The sequence below is a fragment of the Budorcas taxicolor genome, chromosome 6 (genome assembly GCF_023091745.1).
Source record: "Budorcas taxicolor isolate Tak-1 chromosome 6, Takin1.1, whole genome shotgun sequence".
Classification (NCBI taxonomy): Eukaryota; Metazoa; Chordata; class Mammalia; order Artiodactyla; family Bovidae; genus Budorcas; species Budorcas taxicolor.
This window is the reverse complement of record NC_068915.1, coordinates 31,410,012-31,436,316: the sequence shown is the minus strand read 5'-3', so window position 1 is coordinate 31,436,316 and position 26,305 is coordinate 31,410,012. Positions and strand designations below refer to the sequence as shown.

At 40.0% G+C, this 26,305-nt stretch overlaps 1 protein-coding gene and 1 non-coding gene across 2 annotated transcripts in view; one reads left to right on the top strand and one right to left on the bottom strand.

Moving 5' to 3' along the window:
- The window catches only part of GRID2 (glutamate ionotropic receptor delta type subunit 2), a 1,620,720-nt gene extending 1,604,506 nt beyond the window's left edge, over window positions 1-16,214 (top strand). Inside the window, exons 15-16 of the mRNA XM_052642062.1 lie at window positions 12,855-13,095; window positions 15,792-16,214. Of these exons, the coding sequence (XP_052498022.1) occupies window positions 12,855-13,095; window positions 15,792-16,214 (664 nt within the window). The remainder of the gene's footprint in view (window positions 1-12,854; window positions 13,096-15,791) is intronic.
- Window positions 16,215-25,668: 9,454 nt separating this feature from the next.
- TRNAF-GAA (transfer RNA phenylalanine (anticodon GAA)) lies at window positions 25,669-25,740 on the bottom strand. Its single transcript has one exon. It is a non-coding gene; the product is annotated as a tRNA-Phe (tRNA).
- Between the last annotated feature and the right edge of the window lie 565 nt (window positions 25,741-26,305).

Here is a 26,305-nt window from a genome sequence, read left to right as displayed (position 1 = left end):
GTTACACAAACTGTAATGTTTGTTAATGGATACAATGGAATACATGTTATCCAAGGCACTTGAGTAGTCAAATCCTCAGCTAATAAAGTGCCTGGAAATCAAGAGGCAGCTTCCAAATATACAGGTTTTCTTTAGGGATGCCAGAAATCTTGACAGCAAATTCAAAAACCATGCAGAAATCAGAAGACCCGAGTTTGAGAGCTGGCTGCATCACTTACCAGCCTTGCAACCTTAGGAAATTTTCTTCACCTTCTAGTCTCAATCTCCTCAGTTTTAAAATGAGAACTTAATAACATCAGACTTCTGAAGGCCTTAGAAAGAACAAGGAGTAAGGCGGGGAGAGGGATCAATCAATCATTCAATCAGTCACTATAATTCCTCCCTCACAAAGTTATTTTAAGTAAATCAAATGATAGGCAATGTTTTTGTTAAGTGCTTTATAAACTTTGCAGCCTTGTGCACGCATTTATTATTGTTGTTCCTTTGGAAAATAGGTCTTCCGGATCAATTTACACGTTATTTCCCATACTCAGAGAAATGGATGCCTTAGTTACTACATAAGGACATTGAACACTGCTTCCTTAATAAGAAAACAAGATCTGACCAATTAAAGATTTTACCAAATTACATTCTTCAAATTAGAAAGTAAGATAATAGATTTCAACCAAGACAGGAAACGCCTCTTTTTATGCAGGTCTCTGATAAGCGGCAGTCTTCAGCAATAACTGAGCTTGTAATTAAATCCAGCCCTGTTGACTCGACCCTGTAGTGGGGAGGTGGGCAGGTCACTTCATCTCATGGGCAGGAATTAAAAGTGATCTCATGGCCCTGAGCCCTTCTGGTCATGCTTTCATTCTCATTTATTGTCTGTAGTAACTCTTTAGCAACCCTGAAAAAATTCTAATTAGTTTACAGTATTTCTACTCATGAATAATTAAAAAGCATTTTTATACCTTTTGATTAAAAGAGACAGCACCTTTTCTGCCTCATTCAATTGTCTTTCCCATTCTTGGTTAATCATGGTCACTTCCCTGGTATTTCTTTTAGTGGTATAATATCTGCTCATATCTCTTTGACTTCAGTTGCTCCAGTTGCCTGGAAGATGAATCAGCAAATGTTGACTCAGTCAACAAATACTACATGATCTTGAATAATTAAGGCAGTCAGTCTTGGAACCTGTATGGTCCCAGTCTCAGGATAAATGTTCAGATGTATGTTTTAGGATAATCAGAAAACCAGGGATATCCAAAATTCACTTGAATTCTTTCTCAATATGGTGGGATACAAAATCAATACATGATAGCTCTGTATTCATTTAAAGACACACATATATTAACAGCAAGCATTACCACTTATTCTCATATGTAAATATACAGTCTAAAGAAATGGAATGAGTCAAAAACCCTGGTTTTAAAACGGTCTCTGATGCTTTCTAATGATGTGACTTTGGCCAAAGCAATTAAGCCCTCTGAACTTCAACATCTTCATCAGTGAAGTGGAAACATGTTGGCTTCATGGAGTTATTTGCTGTGGGGTTTCTAAAGCAGTCAGCAATTGGAACCATCAAGCCAAACCTGTCTTGGGTCTGTTTCTGAAACTACAAAGGCAGAGTTGAGTAGCTGCAATGGAGACCGTGTGGCCCTCAAAGTCTAAAGCATTAACTATCGCGCCCCTAACGCAAAAGTTTTGCTGGCCCCTGCTCTGCGTGCATACTCAATCGTGTCCGACTCTGCAACCCCATGGAGCCCACAAGGCTCCTCCATGGAGTTCTCCAGGCAACAATACTGGAGTAGGTTGCATCTCCTACTGCAGGGGACCATCCCAACACAGACACTGAACCCACATCTCTTGTGTCTCCTGCACTGGCAGGTAGATTCTTTACCTCTGGGCCACCTGGGAAGCCCCAACCCCTGCTCTGAAAGGGGATGTTTGTGAATTCATTTGAAATGCTGTTATTTCCATCTGTGATTTTAGGCAATCTCAGTGGACTGAATAAGCAACCGGCATTTAATTCAACTAACTGGAAGAACTAGTTAATAAAGTTCAATAAACAAAAGAAATCCTTCCAATAGCCTCCTTTAGGCTATTGGTATTACTGAGCTATTAAATGTTATCAATAAATATTTGTTGTATCTAATACTTCTAACTGATCGTTTAGAGATTTAACTTTAAAAAAAAATCGACCAATGTGATTCACAGGAAGTTGAATTTGTTTTTACAACTCTGATCTTTAAATAGTAATAGTAAACATGCCAATTAGAGGGTCGCTCCACTTAATCGAACGCTAAATCTGAGTCTTTGATAAGTGTTTTGGCTTTAGTCCAAGTTTAGCTATATTTTCCAAGACCATAACTAAAGAAGCGATGGATGAATGAGAAACCTTTTGAGCTCCCATTTTTTGAAAAATCCTCTGCATGCTATTGTTAATCCTTTCTCAGTATCCATAGAGAGGAAAAATTTGTGAACACGCAGCAAATGATTTAAAGTGTGTGTGTAGTAAAGTGTGTGTGTGTGTGTGTGTGTGTGTGTGTGTGTGACTCTTTGGGACCCCACGGACTATGGACTCTAGCTCTGTCCACGGGATTTTCCAGGCAAGAAAAGAATACTGGAGGGGGTTGCCATTTCCTACTCCAGAGGATCTTCCTGACCCAGGGATCAAACTCACATCTCTTGCATCTCCTGCATTGGCAGATGGATTCTTTACCACTAGCGCCATCTTTTCCAAGTCAAAACAGATGTACTTGCTGTGTCAAAAAAATACTTTTTTTTTTCAGTTATTCCCAAATTTCTTTCTCAGTTACAAATAACATTAACGTTAATAAGAGACTCCTAAATGTATTTTTAATTTGGTTACATCAAACTCATAAGTATGTAACAAATAAATGTTTTGAGATATTAAAAGATGTATTTTCATCCTCACCAATCCCTGTCTCCGAGTTGCCTCAGTACTTCCAAATTGAGGAAATGGCGGGAGGTATCGATCATTATGTAGCTATCATAATGGCTTCTATCATTATGTAGCTAAAATTCCCTTTTACTATGGTGAAATGCCAAGAAAATTTTAGTCCTGGGGGATAAGAAGGATATCCAGGGAATCTGTACCTCTTCTGGCCAGGGGTTTCCAAGAGAGGGAAAGGGAAGGGAAAGGAAATGGGCAAGCGGAGAGACAGACATCTGGTGGATGAAAAGGCACAAGAGCAGCGGGCTCGACAGTTTCCTTCCCATTAGAGTTTTCTTATTTTTTGTTCAAAACATTCCTTTTTTAAAAATTTTTAATTGGAGTATGATTGCTTTAAATATTGTATCAGTTTCTGCTGTCAGTTTAGTTCAATCGCTCAGTCGTGTCCGACTCTGCAACCCCATGGACTACAGAACGCCAGGCCTCCCTGTCCATCACCAACTCCCAGAGCTTGCTCAAACTCATGTCCGTTGAGTCGGTGATGCCATCCAACCATCTCATCCTCTATCGTCCAACCTTCTCCTCCTGCCTTCAATCTTTCCCAGCATCAGTTCTTTTCCAATGAGTCAGTTCTTCGCATCAGGTGGCCAAAGTATTGGAGCATCAACTTTAGCATCAGTCCTTCCAGTGAATATTCAGGATTGATTTCCTTAAGGATTGACTGGTTTGATCTTGCAGTCCAAGGGAGTCAGGAATCTTCTCCATCACCACAGTTCAAAAGCATTAATTCTTCAGCATTCAGCTTTCTTTATAGTCCAACTCTCACATCCATACATGACTACTGGAAAAACCATAGCTTTGACTATACAGACCTTTGTCGGCAAAGTAATGTCTCTGCTTTTTAATATGCTGTCTGGGTTTGTCATAGCTGTACAAACATGGCTAGTTTCTGCTGTACAACAACAAGAATCAGCTATTAATACATATATCCTGTCCGTCTTGAGCATCCCTCCCTCCCTGTGTTTCTTAGGGGTGCTCTCTGGGCCCATCGGGCTCTGCACCAACAGAGAAGACCTCAGATGTTTGAGATGCCACGGCCACACTGTCAGGAGAAAGCAGAAGTTCCACCTTCATTCCCAGGCCTCCCTTCCTCCCATGTGGGAGCAAAGTTGAGGAAGAGCACATAGACCACCCTTGGGACCCCCAGTGATGACAAGGTGACACTAGAGTAGTGTCTAAAGGACTACGGAATAGTCAGGGGCTGGATGAAGAAAAGGGTAGAAGCTGAGAAAGGTTATAGCATGTCAGAGGCTGGGTGAGTAGAGAGGAGGCTACAAACCTTAGAGAAGCTGAGAAAGACATTAGCCAAGTTTAACAGACTCAACATGCTTCCCTGGTGGCTCAGTGGTAAAGAATCTGCCCACAATGTGGGAGACATGGGTTCAGTCCTGGGTTGGAAAGATCCCCTGGAGAAGGGAATGGCAACACTCCAGTATTCTTGCCTGGAGAATCCCATGGACAAAGGAGCCTGGTGGGCTGCAGTCCATCGGGGTCACAAAGAGTTGAACATGACTGAGCGTGCATGCACATGTGTGCACACACACACACACACACACACCAGACTTGCTGCCTTGGCTGACTTTAGCAGCAGTCACCGTGAGTCAGTATCTAACAGTTGGGCCCAGCTGCAAGAAATCTCAGAGGAGAGCTGCCAGGACAGGTCCAGGGACCAGCAAGAGGCCAGTAGCCCCTCACACCAAATACCCACATAGGAGACATAATGAACCCTGATGCCATCTTGGAAAAGACCAAAGGAACCAAGAGGAATGGGGAAGATGGAGTAATTCATTCAAGTAAATTGAGCTGAAGCTAGAGACATGTTAAATTATTAGAGCAGATTAAATTTTAACTCCTAGAGCTAATTTTAGTTTGGTTCCCACTGCTCAGCAGGCCCATTCCTCCTTAGGAAAATCAATTACGTTCTAGAGAAAAGCTGTATTTTTTTGTACACCCAAATTGTAGCATGAATAAATTTGCAATCATGCTACAATTATATTGTGTGATTTGAAGGAACATATTGATGAAAATTTTCCTCGGAGTCTAACACATCTCTGAAACTAAAAGAGATGGGTCTTCTCCAAATAGTTGCATATTAGAGGCTGTATCAGAGAAGGCAATGGCAACCCACTCCAGTACTCTTGCCTGGAAAATCCGATGGGCAGAGGAGCCTGGTAGGCTGCAGTCCACGGGGTCGCGAAGAGTCAGACAGGACTGAGCGATTTCACTTTCGCTTTTCACTTTCATGCTTTGGAGAAGGAAATGGCAACCCACTCCAGTGTTCTTGCCTGGAGAATTCCAGGGACAGGGGAGCCTGGTGGGCTGCCGTCTATGGGGTCGCACAGAGTTGGACACGACTAAAGCGACTTAGCAGCAGCAGCAGCAGCAGAGGCTGTGTAGGGTAACAAAGGGGAAAGTACTGGGGGACAGACCTGAGTTCTGGCCCCAACTGAACTATTTACTCTGTGTCAGTCAGTAAGAAAATCATTTAATCTCTACAACAGTGCTTCCCAACAGATGTGTCTTAGATGGTGCACAGAATATTGCTAAAATATCGATCCCTTCAGCCCTCAGGACAGCCAAGGCATGGCCTGCAGTGGCTGGAACCCTGGCATTTTTACCTCTGGCTGCAAAGAGCCTCTGATCACCATAATATGTAAATTATTTTGTGTGTATTGTATGTGATGATTTGGGAGTATGGCTGTTCTCTCTGGTTCAGTTTCCTCATCCATAGACTGAGTGGAGGGAAGCAGAGACAATAAATGATGTCTTCAGTCTTTGGGGAGCTTCTCTGGTGTCTCAGATGGTAAAGAATCTGCCCACAGTACAGAAGACCCAGGTTCGACCCTTGGTTTGGGGAGATACCCTAGGGAAGGGCATGGCAACCTACTCCAGTGTTCTTGCCTGGAGAATTCCATGGACAGAGGAGCCTGGTGGGCTACAGTCCATGGGGGATCAAAGAGTCAGACATGACTGAGCAACTAACACATTCACTTTCAGTCTTTTTAGTTTAGTAGTTTATACTTCTGTGAACACGAGAGGGAAATTCCAATTGCAAAAGAATCACAGAAATTCCTGTGTACATAGCCTAAAAAAAAAGAAATCCTGCCTTTATTCTTTTTAATTTCTGATTACCCCTAAATTCTTTCCCAGCAGAAGCAACTAAAAAGACAGCTGTCCTCTAACCAGTATCTTTTTTAAAGCTCAGCAGGAACCTAACAAAATTAGAAAGGACACTATAGACTACTATAGTTGACAAAGGCAAAATTGAAGTTACCTAGGCAGGATTAGAAATTTGCATCTGTCTCTCAGCAACCTGTTCTTTCACAAATATATTAATCTGAAAATCAGTTTCTAGAGTAGTGATGAAGGATGTTAAGTGGTCAATAATTAATGCAATTCTCACACACAAATGAGGTTGTTATCTTCAAAGTAAGTAAAAAGCTTTTCAAGATAAATGCCTCAAACCTGTGGAGTATTTTTATTTGAATATGAAAGAAGGCTGTTTTGCCTTCTCCCTGAAATTTGCACACTTATATCAATAATGCAAGCAGGATTGATCTATTAGCCGTTTTCAGATTCAAGTGAAGGTTTATGGACTTCTGAGATTTTTCTGTTCAATGAGATTACAAATGCTTTCATACTTTTGGACAAAAGAAGGAAATGCAATATTCTTGTCTGTGGACCATGAATCATGCACTGATCATCTGGAAATATAATTCGCCATTAAGAAGATGTATCAGAACAGGTTCAGAGAAAGAATGGTTGTCACACATGCTGGCAATAATAATTCTAGCTTTTGAGGTTTGGTAGCCTACTAAGTGCCAAGCAATGAACAAGATGCTTTTGTTTATGGTCTCATTAATTCTCGACATAACTCTCCAAAGTCAGCATATCATCACTCTGCAGTAAAATGGCAGGAATTTTCCTGACTACACTCCAAGAAGAGGTTTTAGGTATCCAATCATCACAGTCTAAGATCTAACTTTGTTTTCATTAATTTAAGTGTTTACAGCACCAAAAAGTTTATACTTCCGCGTTTCAAACCCACAGGTTAACTGTGAGTAGTACTTTGCTCTCTATGAGCAAACACTGCCATCTTGTGGAAATTTCACATATAACAAGAACAGTCATTCCATGGGACTAAACTTTTTGCACTAGAGGTTTGCAACTAGATTTTTGTGTTATTACATACACACACGAAACATCAGTGTTACTTATAAATAAATGGCCAATCTCTCCTTTAAGTGTGATTTTTAAGTCTCTTTTAAACATGTCAGACCTTTTGAAGCTTTGAAAAACAGAATCTTATTAATTGTAAGGACTCTTCCCATCATTCTTTAAGGCAGTGCATTAGATTTTGCTAAACTGTCTTTACCTAATCCTTAAATAGTTTTCAGATGCTTGTATCTTTCCTTTTCTCCTTTGCTTTTCACCTCTCTTCTTTTCACAGCTATTTGTAAGGCCTCCCCAGACAGCCATTTTGCTTTTTTGCATTTCTTTTCCATGGAGATGGTCTTGATCTCCTGTCTCCTATGCAATGTCACGAACCTCATTCCATAGTTCATCAGGCACTCTATCTATCAGATCTAGGCCCTTAAATCTATTTCTCACTTCCACTGTATAATCATAAGGGATTTGATTTAGGTCCTACCTGAATGGTCTAGCGGTTTTCCCTACTTTCTTCAATTTGAGTCTGATTTTGGTAATAAGGAGTTCATGATCTGAACCAGAGATCCAACCAGTCCATTCTGAAGGAGATCAACCCTGGGATTTCTTTGGAAAGAATGATGCTAAAGCTGAAGCTCCAGTACTTTGGCCACCTCATGCGAAGAGTTGACTCATTGGAAAAGACTCTGATGCTGGGAGGGATTGGGGGCAGGAGGAGAAGGGGACAACCGAGGATGAGCTGGCTGGATGGCATCACTGACTCGATGAACGTGAGTCTGAGTGAACTCCGGGAGATGGTGATGGACAGGGAGGCCTGGCGTGCTGCGATTCATGGGGTCACAAAGAGTCGGACACGACTGAGCGACTGAACTGAACTGAACTAAATAGTTTTAGTTATATAATAGAAAGGAAAGTGTGGTATAACTGTTCTGAGGGAATTTCCAAGATCTTTGGATTGTGTAGGAAAAATGTATAGCAGCACTCTGGGCTTAGAGAACACTTCTGTTTCCTCAGAGCCCTGGAATCCAGGTCAGTCTGTGTTCCTGGAATTTACTGTGGGCTGGTCAGAGCCTGACTGAGGAATTCTATGGCCCAGTTTGTCTGTATATCCCCAAAGACAAGGTCTTCTGCAATGCCTCGGTTACCTGTGCTTTATGAGAACAACCAATACAGATATCTTTGCAATGTGATGGTACTTGAAGGTGCATAAAGAAGTCTCTTTTCTTTTTTCTCTAACTAGAGTGTGTGTAGAAGGTTAACTTTTTTTTTTTTTTTGACTGGCCTGGGTCTTCATTGCTTTGTGCAGACTTTCTGTAGTTGCAGCATATGGGCTCTAAGGCACATGGGCTTCAGGAGTTACAGCTCACAGGCCCACGAGTACTCGGGCTTCAGTACAGTGCTTGGGCTCTGGATCATTGGCTAAGTAGTTGTGGCTCACATGCTTAGCTGATCTGCAGGATGCATAATCTTCCCAGACCAGGGATCAAACCCATGTTCCCTGTATGGGCAGGCAGATTCATATCGACTGCACCACCAGAGAAGTCCCAGAAGTCTCTTTTTTTCCCCCTCAATAACTCCTACTACCAGTTTGATGAAACTAAAAAACTCCTACCACCAGCTTGCTAAACCTGAAAACTTCTACAGTTTTAAACACATTCTTTAGACTTAGTAGAGGCCCTTTACTCTTAGGGGAATCAAAATGGGTGATATAGAATATGTATATCTCAATGATTATTTTTAAAACCAAGTTATTTTCCAGGTGTTGAAATAGTAAGGACACATCATAAGTGGTACAAGATACCACTAAGAAGAAAGAGTAAGCAATAGTCCTTTCCTGAATGGATATGCGAACGAATGAAAGAATAAATTAGCATGAATTGAGCACTGAAATGATTTCGGTGTTGCCCAGGGCATGCCAGCTGAATGTACAGTTGTGGTTTAATGTAAAGTTTGTACCCAACGCAATGCCTGAAGTGAAATCACTATTTAGATATTTATTGAATAAATAGATGAATCGGTGGAAATGGGATAAATTAGAAAGTAGGATTAGTGATAAGAAATGATATGTAGACTCTGGAGGTAGGGTTCATTTACCAAAAACTCTGTGGAGCATATTCAGTCCATAAATACATGCTTGCTCCATGAGGGTAAGGGAAGGAGGCTCAAGAAAGTAGGTGCATATTGTATGATTATGGCTGATTCACATTGTTCTGTGGCAGAAACTAACATAGTATGTAAAGCTATTGTCCTCCAATTAAAAATATATTTTTAAAAATAAAATTTAAAAAAAATTTAAATTAAATTAAAAATACGTAAATATATGCCTGCTCCATGTTGGGAAGTATGGAAGATGGTGAGTACATATTCTTGGAGGGGAACAGACATTAATCAAGTAACCACAAATAATTACAGATGATGATAAGTGCTGTCTGTGAAGGAAAACTCTTCCACTTCCACAGACACTGACCAATATCGTGTGGCAGGAGTAGAAAGACAGGGAAATTTGGGAGCTCATTTTGTACTCAGATTTGTTCTCATTAAGAAGATGCTGTTGTGGTTTCTTTTCCTTTTTACAGGTACCTATAAATCCACATTTAAGAAGAAGTTATTTCTTTTATGGATGACTGTTTTTTCTTTCAATATATTCAGTAATGCCCTGACTACTAGTGTGTTTAGGTAGGCAAATACCTACAGTGTCAGTTTACTAATGGTATCTGAATGATATTCATAGATAAGCCAAGCAAGCAACTTTGAGGATGTGGGGGATGGTGCCTCACAGGCCCACAGAGAGTTGCTCCTATGACTCAAGCAACTATTTCTCAAGTGTGTTCCTCAAAATTTTAGCTCTAAAGAAAATAAGAAAAGGGGGATGAAAGTCTTATAAATTTAGGAAATGCTGGAGTAAACAAAAATCATACACGTTTTCTTTTCTACAGGTCTTCTCAAAGCCTTTAATAGGCTGCCTTATTTTGGTAAATTTCCAGGAAAGTGTTGCTCAGAGTTGATGGCCACAAGACCCCTTTTTTTTTTTCTTTTTTTTTTTTTTTCGCAGAAACCCTCTAGGCACTAGGGTCCCTTGGAACACACTTTTGGAAATTCTGGAAAAGCAAATGACCTTATCTGGGATGGAGGCTGGAATAAGTGTGAAATAGAATCCATTAACACTCATAATCATTTTAGTAAATTTACATTTACTGCCCTTTTTGAGCAACACTCCAAAGCAACAGAACTTTAGGCCCATCAATTTCATAACGAAGCTGTCCAAGTTGTGAGGGAGGCTCCAATGCAATGTTGATCCCAGAGTGTCAGCAGGGGGCACCAGGGGTGAGGCTGTGGGCAAACCCAAAGGTAAATGACAGAGATGTAAGTCAGAGAAAGACAAATATCATATGATATCACTTATTTGCGGAATCTTTAAAAAATGGTACAAATGAACTTATTTACAAAATGAAGACTCACACGCATAGAGAATGAACTTTTGGTTATGGGACAGGAGGGGAGAGGTGGATAGTTTGGGAGTTTGGGATTGACATGTACACACTGCTATATTTAAAATAATTAACCAACGAGAACCTATGGTATAGCATAGGAAATGCTGCTCAATATTCTGTAATGACCCAAATGAAAAAAGAATCTGAGAAAGAATAGACGCATGTATATGTGTGCCTGAATCACTTTGCTGTACACCTGAGACTATAACACAACATTCTTCTGGAGTAACCATACTCCAGAAGAAAATGAAAATTAGGAAATCAAGGCTTAACTCTCCATCGTAGGCCTTAGGGCTGGTATTACTCTTGTCTGCTGCTGCTGCTGCTGAGTCGCTTCAGTCGTGTCCGACTCTGTGCGACCCCATAGACGGCAGCCCACCAGGCTCCCCCGTCCCTGGGATTCTCCAGGCAAGAACGCTGGAGTGGGTTGCCATTTCCTTCTCCAAAGCATGAAAGTGAAAAGTTGAAGTAAAGTCGCTCAGTCGTGTCTGACTCCTAGCGACCTCATGAACTGCAGCCCACCAGGCTCCTCCGTCCATGGGATTTTCCAGGCAAGAGTACTGGAGTGGGGTGCCATTGCCTCTTGTTTAGCTCTGGTTCAATGTCAGTAATCATTAAGCTCATGCTTATAGACATGTGGGTGACATGAACAGATAAAAAAGGTGAATACATCACGGAAAGTAAGTTATTTATTCCATCCAGATTGGCTTAGTACTTCTCTCTAAACTTTTAAGCAGCCTGTCCTCAGATAATACAAGAGCTGGGGCAATATGGGTCCACATATCCTAAGTCTGGGCTTCCCTGTGACTCAGACGGTAAGAATCTGCCTGCAATACAGAAGACCTGGGTTCAATCCATGGATTGGGAAGATCCCCTAGAGGAGAGCATGGCAATGCACTCCAGTATTCTTGCCTGGAGAATCCTAACTATAAGAATCAGGTTAAATTCTGCTAGATAAAATATGTCCTGCCCTCTTATCTTGATAAATATACCTTCATGACCCCTAGGACGTCAGGTTTGGGTTTCTAATTTATGACCAGCTAAGAGTTCCGTGCTGATTCAGTGGCACAAGGAGTTGACCTCTGGTTCCCCTTCCACCTACACAGTGAGGGGTTCCCCACACAGAGGTGTGTGTGCCTGAGCTTGCATGTTGAACTCTGTTGGCAGCCCCCAAATACCACTGCAGAGACCTGTATGTACCCCTCGCTTTGAGACCTGCTCTCATAATCAGACATGGAAATAGGCCTTTATGGGCCCTGGCAGGGCACTCTGAGCTGCCTGGGCAGGAAATATCAGGGAACTGTGCAGATGGTACCCACTCTGGAACGCTCATGACCTTGGCCTTGACTGTTCTCACCCTGTGAGAAGGGGCACAGCTGGAGGAGAGCCAGAACTAGGCAAGTCTGAGGTAGAGCCCAAAGAGTATTTGGAATTGAGAGTAAAATCTCTATGAAAAGTATATATTTTAAAAGCTGCAGTCTTTGCAGCTACCCCCACCCCCACCCCAGACTCTGGAAGTGAGTAAAAGAAGAAAAAGGGTATTTCTTATTTGAATTTAACTACTTCTGAAAGCCTCTGGTCAACTTTTCTTCTTGTTCTCCAAGGTAAGATTATTTCGCCTTTGGCATCGAAAGGAAACTAGATCAGTTGTGTGAAAAACCCCAAATGATGTATTTTACCAACTTCAGACTTGTCCCAAGGCTTTCTCTCACACTGTGTTAAATAATAGAAGTCTGTTTAATTGAATCCCTTTGTCTGTAGCATATGCTGGGTGACATTATGCCAGCATCTTGCTCTAAGCAGCAAAACGTTCTTGGTAAAAGCATTAAGATTCAGAGCATCTTTCTGGATATAGGGTAGGAACACAGAACTGCAGCAGCTTGAAACCACATAAAAACAGTGCCTCCGAAATGTAGTTGCAAAAACACATCACAACAAACCAGCGTGGGGGGTAGGTAATATTTAGGATTCTAAAATGAAATTTTTTTACAAAAAGAGGGGAGAGGGAAGACTATAAGAATGGAGGGAGGAAAGCATTTGTGGTACAAATCTTATCTAAAGAACTTAACTTTATAATGTTTTGCATGTCCTAACTTTCCACCCGTAGGCTAATCTATATGTTTATTTCCCCTTGACAGCCACCATCCTTTAGAGATGGGGTTATTGATGAATATATTGTGGACTGAAGGCAGTTAACCAGGTCTGCAGTAACACATGATTGTGTGTTTCACCCCAAGGATCCTGGAGCTTCAGCAGAATGGTGACATGGACATTCTGAAGCACAAGTGGTGGCCCAAGAATGGGCAGTGTGACCTGTACTCCTCAGTGGACACAAAGCAGAAAGGAGGCGCCCTGGACATAAAGAGCTTTGCAGGGGTTTTTTGTATCCTGGCTGCCGGCATTGTCCTCTCCTGCTTTATAGCCATGCTGGAGACGTGGTGGAACAAGAGGAAAGGCTCCCGGGTTCCATCAAAAGAGGTACTTGATTGAAAGCTTCAGCACTATGTTGAGCGAACACGTGGGCTGTGTTTCCAGGGAGGGTCATCACAGGGAAGGGGATGGTGGTTGGGGGTGGGATTTGTTTCTTCTTTCCTTGAAGAATGAAAATAAACTTATGAAATGTAAAAATTGGTAAGATCAATACCAATTTGCATTTTTAAGACATCCCAAATCCATGAAGAGGAAACGATAGCATTTGAAAGACTGACAGTTTCATGAGCCATAATGGGCCTTGAAATTCTCCCGAATCTTAAGATAGACTAGGTCTATGATTTTCCTAAAGGCTGTGATTCCCTTGACCATTTAACAAAGACACTTATTATTTTATTTCAAGTAGCTGTTTAACTTATGTGTAAATTACTAGTGTCTCTGAGATTCGGCCTAAGGAATGCAGTGTTACAGTAAAATAGTCAGTTTTCTCTTCACTGCCAGGGACTGCATCCCTCTGTCTGCATGTAGACCTAGAGAAGTGATCATATGTTTTCAGCCCTTTGATGACTCTAAGCTTAACAAATCCATACCATGGAATCATCTAGAATTCCATCTTTCATCTTTCCTCCTGGATCAGCTTTACTCCAGGGCCATATTAAAATTTTTCCAGAGATTTGAAAGAATAATTTCTGAGTTACATATATCTTTTAAAGTGCCCTGTGCTTTATTTTCATTAAAAAAAATGTGGGATTTATAAATTTTCAGAGACTATCTGAAGTTAAACTACTTGATTTATTTATCTTACTTCCACTGGATCAAAAGGTGAAAAAAAATTTTAATAATGAACTCATATTCACTAAAGCTTCACAAATTGAAATGAAAAACGACCTGAATTTGCTGAATAATTTGATTTGCTGGATAGCTTCAAAGAAAGACAGTTTTAAACTTTCTGTAACTAGACCTTGGCTAACTTATGCCTAAGTAAATCCTAAGAGGATCTGCTTTAAGGTGCAAATAAAAAAGACTTCTCATTTGCATGTGAATTTTTGCATGTCAATATATTCTTTCAAACAGATTGTTTCCTAAAATTTTCTAAGGATTGCTTCCTACCACCTTATATGAAAAATTGATCAGCACCATTTACAAGGAAAAGCTTGGCTCGGCAAAGATAAATTTTAGCTTCCTACCTGTCTGAGTGATCATACATTCTAAATTAGTGGGGTATAAACTAAAAATTAATCAGATTTTTCTGTAGTGTTTTCTTTGTGGAGTAAACTTCTGGTATCTCTGCTGACACTGATTCAACGCCAAAGACCACATTAGTGCAACATTATAGCCGAGACATCATAGTCTCAAAAATCTGAAAATTAAGGACTCCCCAAGCTCCTTATATTTTGAATTACTATACGTGATATTAAATTTTTGCATTATTATATCTGTTGATGGATGACTACATTCTAGTTGCTGTGGGAACCATAAAATTCTATCTTTCAACACTCTAAAGTCTCAGTGATAATATTGCATTAATGGATATTTTTATCGGATTTTGAAATGAGAAAGGAGAAGGAAAAACAGTGATGCACATCAAAATATTTTTCACTGAGGAGCACTTCAATTGCACAATGAAAAAAATACATCCTCCATTCTAACTCATAGCAGCTAATCCAGATCATATGAACAAATATTTTCTTTTATGATTGATAGATATTTTAAATTTTAATTTATTGGATATAATTAAATCCTCATAAATTTAGTTTATTGAATTTGGCTATAAAGAAGACTGATAAAAAGGACAATTTTCTTTCCTGCCAGTTTTATTTTTCAAATATTGGGCTTTAATGCTCACTTTTAGTGGAAGTCCTAAGGAATTTATGAATTAATTTCAACTCCAGGAATATGAGATTTTACTTCCTTTTTCTTCATTAAGCACCTTCTTACTAAGATTCCATTAGCGTAGCTCAAAATGTTTTTGATTTAGAGGCCATTTAGTATTAAGCTGGCCCTAAACTGAAGCTGTCACTCACATGTCATGACTTGAAGGGGTCTCTAAAGCTTCTTTTGCTGACCTCACAATATTGAATCATTTAGGCTCTAGGTACCTTGAGTGTATGAAATCCCTCAATCAGAAACTGATTCTCTTGTGTTGAATGTTGCTCTCTGTAAACAATCTAGCTGAATCTAGCACATGTTTCTAGCTGAAAGAGAAATAACCCTTTAACAGTCACTAACACTTTAGTGTAAACTAGCATATCAACTTAGTATTACTTATCTCCAAGAATGGAAAGTTAAGGTTAGCAGTGAATAGAGGAAAGAAACAAAACCCAACTTGGAATGAGACATCCTGAAGAAGGAGGAAGCATGCAAATAGAAGAGGTGGGGGTGGGGGAATGTGTAGCCAAAACCATACATTCTATTTGTATAATTTTGCCTGGGTCTGTCCCTGCTCTTGTAGAAGGCAATCACCCATCTCCTACTCCCATATTTTGTACTTGCATGTGGCATTTGCTCATTTAAGAACTTTCATTGCAAGAAAAAGATAGATAACCTTATCTTAGAATCGTATGGGTACCCCCATAACCTAGCACAGTGCCTGGCTCATATTAGGTGCTCAATAAATATTTGTTAACTGAATAAACCCCAAAGTTCAGTTCATTACCTATCATGTTTGCTGAACTACTTTTTATTTTTTTAACCATGGAAGCTAGTACTGATGAGAACCTTATCTTCTTTTTCTTCATCTCCAGGATGACAAGGAAATTGACCTGGAGCACCTCCATAGACGTGTAAATAGCTTGTGCACAGATGACGACAGCCCCCATAAACAGTTTTCCACCTCGTCAATTGACTTGACCCCTCTGGACATTGACACTTTGCCAACACGACAAGCACTGGAGCAAATCAGTGATTTCAGGAACACTCATATTACCACAACAACCTTTATCCCAGAGCAGATCCAGACTCTTAGCCGCACACTGTCAGCTAAAGCTGCCTCTGGTTTCGCTTTTGGCAACGTGCCTGAGCACCGAACTGGCCCTTTTAGGCACAGGGCACCTAATGGGGGCTTTTTCAGGAGTCCTATCAAAACAATGTCATCTATTCCTTATCAACCAACTCCTACCCTGGGGCTCAATCTGGGTAACGATCCAGACCGAGGCACTTCCATATGAGAATCCAACCAAGTCTCTCCACTGTTTCTCTTGTAGGACTCCCTTTGCGAGGAGCAACTGTAAGCTTGTGGGACTAACATGGATGTAACTTTTTTTTTAATCAGGATTATTAGTAACAATTCTAGTTCTTTCTCTCTACCTTCTCCCTCTTCTCTCTCCTCTACTTCTTTCTCTCTCTTCTTCCCTCTCTTTCCAGACATCTCCTTCCACTTTGTTTCATTACTCAATTTGTTCCCCCAGAAGGTAGTATACTAGGATCCTATTAGACTGCTCTTCATATACTGTACTTCAAGAATAGGGAACATGCACTGAGTATACTAGGAGTACATGCAGGATTAATTTTACACAAAGGCCTCTTCTGTAACGTTTCTCTATTTTTAAAACTATAATTGCAATAACTTCAGTCTTTTTACATTCTTCTGCTGCATCCATAAAATGCTCCACTGCTGTCGAGTGTCCTTTGACTATGGACCAAAGGCAACCCCTGCAGTGTTTATAGAATAATTTAAAGACCATTCAGGCCACATAATATGAGAATGCAATTTTGTAGGATTACAAAAAAGCCATTAATATGCCAGTCAAGACTACAGTTAAAACTACTCTTGCACTGCAGCAGTGCATATGACCTTTATGTGATTGTACAGTATTAAAAAGGTTTTTTTTTGCTTATGTACAGTAAACTTTATCATATGGCAGCAGCCTCTATTGTGTTAAATAAATTAGTATCTCATATATACATATATATGCACCTATATAATGTGTATATATATTCAAAGGCGGCCATTGCTATTGCAATTCATTTAATAAAGCTTTAGTTTAAAAAAAAAGTATTGTATACAGGAATTATGTATAGTGCAGGGGGTCTTTTCAGTTAGAAAAGGCAGGTTGCTTTAATGTTATTCTGACTCGCATTGTTTGCCAACAGAGAATATTTTATACTTTTGTTATTAAAACATCCAGGGCGATTTAATATTTGTTCCTAGATGTAACTCATTCGAATAGATTTCTGCATTTGTTATTCAGCAATGTATAAAGCTAACCTTGATAATTTTACTTTTAATTAATTATCCAAATGGAAAATGTTGTTAGCTGAACCACATTCACCACAGCACAGAGAGCTCTATCTGAGTTTAGATGTAGATCATTGGAGGTTAATAAATTCTCTTCCAAAGCAGTGAGCCAATCAATACAACTGTAGTTGGGGAGAGATGGGAGCCCTTAAGAAATATTGATGTGGCCTTAATTACTGTCATACATTATCCTAAAGAAGAAAATATAACAACCCTACTGGGCTCTCAACTTCACCCCCTTTTTTATTCAGTTCTATTTGGAGGAGTTATGTATTTTTTACATTAGTGCCAAGTGTATAGAAGGATGACAACAAAAAACAGTGCCTCTTTGTGCACAATCCTTTTAAAGTAGCATTCTTACCTTTTAGAAATGTAGAAAGAATTTTGTTTGTAATCCTTCAATTAAAATGTGGTAAGTAGGAAGCAAGAACTTATCCTGTGTTTTTATGCAGCCATAGACTTATTTTATTCTAATTCATTCCGTGGCTAGGATTGATATAGGAATCAACCTATGTGATTTGCTTTAGGAGAAATTAAAAGATATATTCTTAAGGTATATTATATTTTGATGCTAATTCTGTTCTGGGGAGCATCTTGTCCTGTCACTGTTTTTGTACTAAATTGTCAAATATTGTCTACTGTGTAAGGCAGAAAATTTTCTTATCATGCGAAACCATTTTGTTTCCAGGGTAACAAGTATCTCCGTGCATGCACAACTTGTTTTCCCTTGTAACATCCATGATCTCATTCACGACTCTGATTTTAAAACAAAAAATCTTTACAACAAGCTATATAGGGACATACCAGATGTTGCAGTGATTTTAGCTATCAACAAACTGTTAACCATGTACAATATTTAAAATAGGCCTATTTTGATGTATTGCCTATTATACGAATACACAAACCACTTTTTGAAGGCCTCAGTTATGAGTGACAGAGCTTTCTGTGTATAATTTGTCTAAATAATTTGTCTAATAAAAATGTTTTCTAAACTTGCTCTCCTACCATTGAAGTCTTAACTATACGATTTGAAAATGCTTACCCTCTCACAGATAGAACTGAATTTTTCTAAAAATTTATCTTGAATTAAAGCATAACACATTAAGTTTTTCTAGCACACATTAAGTTTTACTATAATGAGTGGCTCTCTAAAAACAGTACCAACTGATGTTCTAAACCAATGCAAGACCGCCTTTCTGCTATTAGAAACTATTTGAATCAATGATATACTTGTTTTCCTTTGTGAACATCTCTATGAGCACCTTTTTGGGAAAGATTTATCCTGTTTCATGTAAACAATGCAGCCATTATAATAATAGTAGGATGAGGGTTTGTTACTTTTAAAAAAAGTTGAAGGTAATTATTAAACTTAGAATTTGTGTATTAATATTTGCTTTGCTGTTGGGGAAATATTCATTACGCTGAATCTATTAATTTGGAAATTGACTCCCACACTATTTCTAAAGGAGTGTTATTTTCTGCATTTGAACTATAATATTTAATTCTTCTAGCATTTAATTCACTCAATGGAGATATATCTGAAAACATATTCAATTTAGCTTATAATCTCTACTTTTCTAGGATTTTTAAGTGTTGAAACTAGAAGGAACTGTAGCGATCTAGACTATTTCCCTTATTTTACAGATAAGAAAACATACGATGCTGAGAAGCTGCGACTCGCCCCAGTGTTTGACAATCTGAGTCTTTTTAAACTCTGCCATGCCCCAGTCACACTCACGCAGACCCTGATCAGTGGTGCATTTGAGGGGTGGCTCAGGTACGATGACTCCACCCACTCCTCTCTCGCCAAGCTTAGGCTGCAGATCTCTAGAACCTTCCTTCCTCTTCGGGGACCACTTAGCGCATCTGATTCACCTTCTCATTTTACAGATGCGAAAGTGAGCACCTCAAGCTGCATCAGGTCACAGCTAGTGGCGGAACGTGGGGCATCTTGCTTCTGCCCTGTGCTACTTCCATTAGCCCAGTGCTCACCCTGATCCTCACCACTTCCACCCAACTTGCTATTTCAAAACAAGACAAACACCCTACATACAAATACTTTTATTCCACTCAGAGGTCGAATTTATTCCACTGGTGAATCATGAAGAGAATTGGTTGGTGTCCCTTTCAACCCCATCAGAAGTTATGCACAGGGTTTTGGTTTAATTCTACATTAAAAATTGTGAGACCTTCTTTCTTTCTCATACATAACGAACTACAGGCAATTTGTCATTTTCTCAATTATGTTATTTTTCATCTCTTTTAGTATGGTTGGTTGTCAATTGAATAAATACTTTAAAAAATAGAATTTGCTGGACGGTACTTTGCTTCATCAATTAGAAAGAAAGATGAGAAAAATCAATTTATCCTACATAATACCTTTAAAGCCACAAAATTGGATAACAAATTATAAGTATTCTATAATCAGAATTTGGCGATGGTGAAACACATTTTGAATTATGAGAATAGTAAATAAATCAGAGCTAATAACTTTTGTGCTAGTAAACGTAGGTTTTATTCTTAAATATACATCTCATGATAATTGATAAAACACAATGGGCTCTTTAGAAATGGGCTTCCCTCTAGAGTGTTTTTATTTCTGAAAATGAATCCTTTATCCAGTCCTTGTGATCAGATATTAATAAATGACTAGTAATTATGACATTTTACAAAAATCATTTCAATTAAAAAAAAAAACATTTATTTATTTGGCTGCACCAGGTCTTAGTTGCAGCATGTGGGGATCTAGTTCCCTGACCAGGGATCGAACCTGGGCCCCCTGCATTGGAAGTACAGTCTTAGCCACTGGACCACCAGGGAAGTCCCTCAGCAAATTTTACTAAACACCATCTCATGAGGTAACATCTGTGAGCTCTCTTGGATGGAAATGACTTACCTGACATTGAAAAATTAGGAGATAACGCTTCTTAGATTTGATAGATTTAATTCAATTCTATTAGTGTTGACTGAAAACCTGCTACATAAAGCCACAGTGCTAAGCAGTTACACATCACGTAGATGAGGACATTTTCACGAATGGGTCTGAATGTGTTCGAGGGCACCGTCGTTTCCTTGTCCCTATTCAACCTGCAGGATATGGAGGCCACCTTACAGACTTTCTAGAGTGGCAGAATTAGTCACCCCAATCCAGTATCTCCTCAAGGGCCTGGACAGTCCAGCTGATTGGACCAGTCCGTCCTGGAAGTTCTCATGTGCTGACTGAGTCTGCCATCTTAGATTCAGATTCCTTCCACAAGGAAGACTTGGAAATCTCCCAAAATGCCAGACCATGAGGCCAAATTTTCAAAAACATGAAAATCACCCTGAGACACGGGGAAACTGCTGTCTAACCCGTGCTCCTGGTCCATAGGACTCAAAGACTGATTCCTTCCCTCAGGCGTCCGCATCAGAGTGGCACAGACCAGGGCGCTCATTTTCCGTCCCTGCAGATAATCCCTCGGGATGATTAGAGCACTGTAGACTTTCCAACAGCTTGCTTCAAAGGGACCAAACACAAGATCCGGATGAAAGTAAAGTGTTTTACAGGCTGCCCACCACGAGCACAGCCTCCAACCCACACACACCCCCAGGAGAACAGAAAAGACGTGGTTTTGCTGCGTTTTGCAGAGCTGCACAGAGGCACAGAGCGACTGCACCACCTAACGATTCAGCCTACCGTGGGAACAGAAACACTACATGAGCTGCCGCGGGTTTTCTCACCTGACTTTGCCTACTTTCTTTTTTTCAACAGCTTTCATTTGTTTCCATAGAATATTAGTAACAAAGCGAATATTGTTCAAAGTTGATAAATTTTTGCATATCTAAAAGCTCTACCCTAACATGCTATTACACACCATTTAAGACAAAGGGTCATCTTTGGACTGGTTTTGCGCGTTTCTGGGATTTATTCCCAGTGGAGATGAGAAACTGTTTTGTCTGCCCTTGTTACCTACCTTGTGCCACAAACATACCTTTCTGGACTTCATTAAGAATGAGGCCCCTTTTTCCTTTTGGAAAAACTCTATAGGTTCCAACCTATAGAATTAGCAACATATTTCAAAAGTCTCAAATTATCTGTGATATGATAGAAAATTCCAAAAATTTTACATTAATTATCATTAATTTAAAACTAATTAAGCTTTCATAGCAGCTATTTCAAAAGAAGAAGCATATGTCATAAAATCAAAGAACAGTAAAATGTCAGAACCAGAGAGGGACAGAATAATAAATACAAATATTTTAATAGGTAATTTTCCTGCCATAAAATTTGAAGTAGAAGTAGAGGCAAACTTTAATTTTTAAAGTTGTTTTATTTTTAAATTGGTGCTATTGAAGATTCTAGGAATCAAGTAGCCTATACCTATGGCTATTTTTAATTTAAAAAATTAAACATCAGTATTGGATATCAGTAAACAAATTACAGTTTGCTTATTCACTACCCAAAGGGTTCATAATAGCAGGCCTTTATTATTCTAATGTGAAATAAAATGAGGTTCAATTTGCAAAATTTTAAGTTATAGAAAACTTTTCAGAATCATAGCCATTTCATGGAGCAAGAGATATCTCTATCTATTTCACACTACATAAATAAGGAGTTCATAGGTGATATTTAATTATTCTTCAGAACTGTGTTAAAACTGACTTTCAAATAGTTAATGCTATTTGAACTTAATGCTAGCCTTCTATTAATATCCACTTATAAAAGTTGGCTATAAGACTTGTTTTTCGATATCAAAGCACAGTAAAAATAAGCTGAAAATAAACGTGTCAACGTGCCCAGCTGTTTAGTTTGACTTTTTGTTCTCAAAATAGTTATTGATACCTAATGTGCTACAGAAGTAACTTCATCTACTTTTGTAGGTGATGTTAGAAAACACTTTGAATATTAGTTGTTAGATGGATTAGAGCCCCATCATATGTCTAATTGACATAATTGACCCTAGAGATCAAATGCAGAACTTTCATTCACACAATGTTTTTAATGAATATAATACTTTTTTCCAAATTAAGTATAAAAATTAAAAATAAGCAGTGTAGACCTTCCAGATTCAATTCTGCATAACCAAGCATTTTAAAACTTATTGCTCACTCACTCAGATTTCTCCATGGAAATGTCATGGTAAAAACAATTGTTCATAATCTGAGCAATACGTGAACAAAATCACCTCTCACACATGTAGCCTTTATAGCTTTTGGTGTGTCCAATTAACATGGTAAGTCCTATACTGCTCAATCACCAATTCATATATATTTAATTCTTTCTTGTTCATCACCATTAAATGACATTTTAGTGATGTATTTTTTACTTCATAATAATGATTTCGTGTCTCTTTTAAAAATGAGTATTAATACATAGGCTGCAAAGAGAATATTAGGAACAAAACAACCACACAAGATCAATCGGTCCATTGATGGACACTGTCTGAGCACCCACTATGAGCAAGGCATCTTAGACAGAGCTTTCCTAAGTGGTGCACTAAGGCATACTCCTCAGCAGCAGGAGATGGGAGGTGCTGAGGTATTGGTGCCCTCATCATCAGGGCGGTAGGGTGGGCCCCTGGCCAAGAGCTCTGCCCATGAGCCATTTTATTCACTTACACTGAGACTTAGCTAAGAGAGCTTCCAAAGCTGGAGAAACAAAATAGATGCATTTTAAACTTTGAATAAAAACTCATGGTTTAAGTAACATCAGAAGACAAGAATATGACTTATGATACACAGTACATTTAATTGTCAGATTAGTGCTATCAAGAGAACATTCTATGAGAAGAGAAGAAGAAAGAGGCTATGTGACTTGGGATGGTTTCATGGAGTAAGTAGAAATTTAGCCTAAGCTTAGAGGAAAGGTCATGCATGTATGCTAAGTCACTTCAGTCATGTCTGACCCTTTGCCATCCCATGGACTGTAGCTCACCAGGCTCCTCTGTCCATGCAATTCCCCATGGCAAGTGGGTTGCCATGCCCTCCTCCAGGGGATCTTCCTGACTCAGAAATCAAACCGCGTCTCTTACGGCTCCAGCATTGGCAGGCAGGTTCTTTACCACTAGCACCACCAGGGGAGCCCAGAGGAAAGGTCAGAAGAATGCAAAAGGGCCTCCCAGTGGAGGGAACAGGGCAACCAAAGCACAGGAAAGGGAGAGAATGCCCAGAAGAGCAGTAGCCCATGATGTCTAGAATGTGGTTTCACATCAGGAAGTAGCAGGAAGTGAAGCTGGGGTGAGACTGTGGGAAGATGCCTATAGACTGGGCACAAGAGATCATACTCTCCTGTTCATTCATCCATTCATGTATTCAACGTATCCTCACTGAGATCCTACTAAGTGCAGGAACTATTCTACGTGCTGGGGATACAGCAGTAAACGACTATGTGCTAGGGATACAGCAGTAAAGGATAGAAATCCCTGCCCTCATGGCATTTACAATCAACTGAAGGATGAGATGGTTGGATGACATCACCAACTCAATGGACATGAGTTTGAGTAAACTCCGAGAGTTGGTGCTGGACAGGGAGGCCTGGCATGCTGCAATCCATGGGGTCACAAAGACTTGGACACAACTGAGCAACCGAACTGAACTGAACTGAAGGAGATAACCTATAAGCAGGATAAATAAGTGAAGCACACTGTCTAATAGATGATAAGTGCTGTAGAGAAAGACAAAGAGGAGGAGCAGGAAGGCCAAAGTGAAAGTGGGATTTGGTTTATATTAAATAAGGTAACCGGGGAGGTCTCCCTAATAAGTCAACATTTGACTGAAGCTTTAAAGCAGTGGTCCCCAGCCTTTTTGGCACCAGGGGCCATTTCACGGAAAACAGTTTTTTCACGGACTGGGATAGGAGTAGGGGACAGTTTCAGGATGATTCAAGTGCCTTACCTTTATTGGGCACTTTATTTCTATTATTATTACATCAGCTGCACCTTCAGTCATCAGGCATTAGATGCCAGAGTTTGGGGACCCCTGCCTTAAAGGGAGTGAAAGAGTTAGTCATACTGCTCTCTGAGGAAAGAACATCCAGACTTTGGGGACAGCTAGTACAAAGACTCTGAGGTAGGGGTGTATGGGCATGTTTGAAGAACATTGGGGAAATCAATGTAGCTGGACTGGAATGGGTGATGGGAGGGAAGGGAGAAAAAGAGCCCAAAGGGGAACACAAAACCCACTTATAAGGCTTTATAGAATGCCATCAGATTTTGGCTTTTATTCTGCGAGAGATGGGAAATCACTGGTGTGTACTGAGCACAGGGGAATGCTTGATACTTATCCAACATGTTGATTACAAAGTCAGACGTAAATCAATCTTAGGATCAAAGTGCTGCCATTTCCCCACCCTCCCTGGGGCCTAAATATTTGCCCCGAATTCGAGTGTTACGGGAGAGTGACATATGGTGCCAGTTGCTGGCTGTGCCTCCCTTTGAATTTCAGTCTTTGAACCATCAGAAGGAGATTGAAACAGGGCTGGTGTTCACAGAGGCTCATGACAATGGTGTGCTGGAGATTTCCATGGGCATTGGGGAGCCCACTGAAGAATTTAACTGAAGGAAAAATCAGGCTCTTAAAGAGGTTCTTTATGAAGTTTAAGCTATTAGTGATTCAGGGAATGGAACAGATAAGAGGCCAATGGAAACCCTTGTGCAATATAGTTCAGGTGTGAGCTGAGCTCAGTGGTAACTGAAAAAAGGAAAGAGGTTACAGATGGCAGATATATTTTGAAAGAAGAATTAAGAGAACTTAATGGTTCACTGAATATAGAGTGTAAAAGAGAATCATATATGACTGATTTTTCAAGGTTAGATGCTAGAAAAGTGGAAACAATTTTATCAAAAAGTACTGAAGTCAGAAGAATATTTTTTTCTTGTTAATCTCCATTTTTTCTTAAGTTGGGAAGTTTAAAATAGAAGAAATCATAGGATTGAGAATTGTTTATTTTCCTTCCGTTGAAGCTTGAGTGACAGATTCCAAACTGGTATTGGCGGCGGTGGTGGGGTGGGGGGGTGGGGGGTGCGGACCTGAGGCCTTGTCTAGAGTCCATGATTTTTAATCTGTGCTCCACAGGTGCCTAAGTTTTCCTCAAGACTTCTGGGATGCTGGTCTGAGGTGGGGCCCCCTGGGCTTCAGTCAGAGCTACTTTGCTCTGATCTGTTTACATATTTGACTTTCAGTGATATTTTCCTCACATTCCGAATGACACATTACTGACAGGTGACCAAGATTTCAAGTCAGATGTTTTCTGAGGCAACTCACTGCAGCAGTCAACATTTTCCATTGCCTCAGTCATGTCTGACTCTTTGTGACCCCATGGACTGTAGCCTACCAGGCTCCTCCCTCCATGGGATTCTCCAGGCAAGAGTACTGGAGTGGGTTGCCATTTCCTTCTCCAGGGGATCTTCCCAACCCAGGGATCGAACCCGGGTCTCCTGCATTTCAAGCAGACGCTTTAACCTCTGAGCCACCAGGGAAGCCCCGCCTCACTGTTACTCTTCCTTATAGTTTCCCTTTGTACTGTGTCAAAAGTTGCCCCAACTGGTTCTTTAAAATGTTACAGAACAAGCTCCGTCCGTTTTTTCCTCCATGACATTTGTCATTTTGCCCACTTCCCTGGTGGCTCAGATGGTAAAGAATTTGCTTGCAATGCAATGCAGGATACCCAGGCTTGATCCCTGGGTCGGGAAGATCCCCTGGAGAAGGGGATGGCTACCCACTCCAGTATTCTTGCCTAGAGAATTCTTGCCATAGACAGAGGAGCCTGGTGGGCTACAGTCCATGGGATTGCAAAGAGTCAGACACAACCGAGTGACTAATTCTTTCACCACACAGTGAATACCCAGAATTGAGCAAACTGTGACACTGTGACAGAGACTCAAATCCCATCATGGCAGCTTGACACAGACCCAATATCTCCAAAGTCCTAACAGAAGAACAGGCTGGAACCAAGTTCCCTAGCTTAAAAAAATTAGGCTGGCTAGAACAACCATGGAGCAGACATACCTGAACAGAAATTCAAAGAAAATGTTCTAAATACAG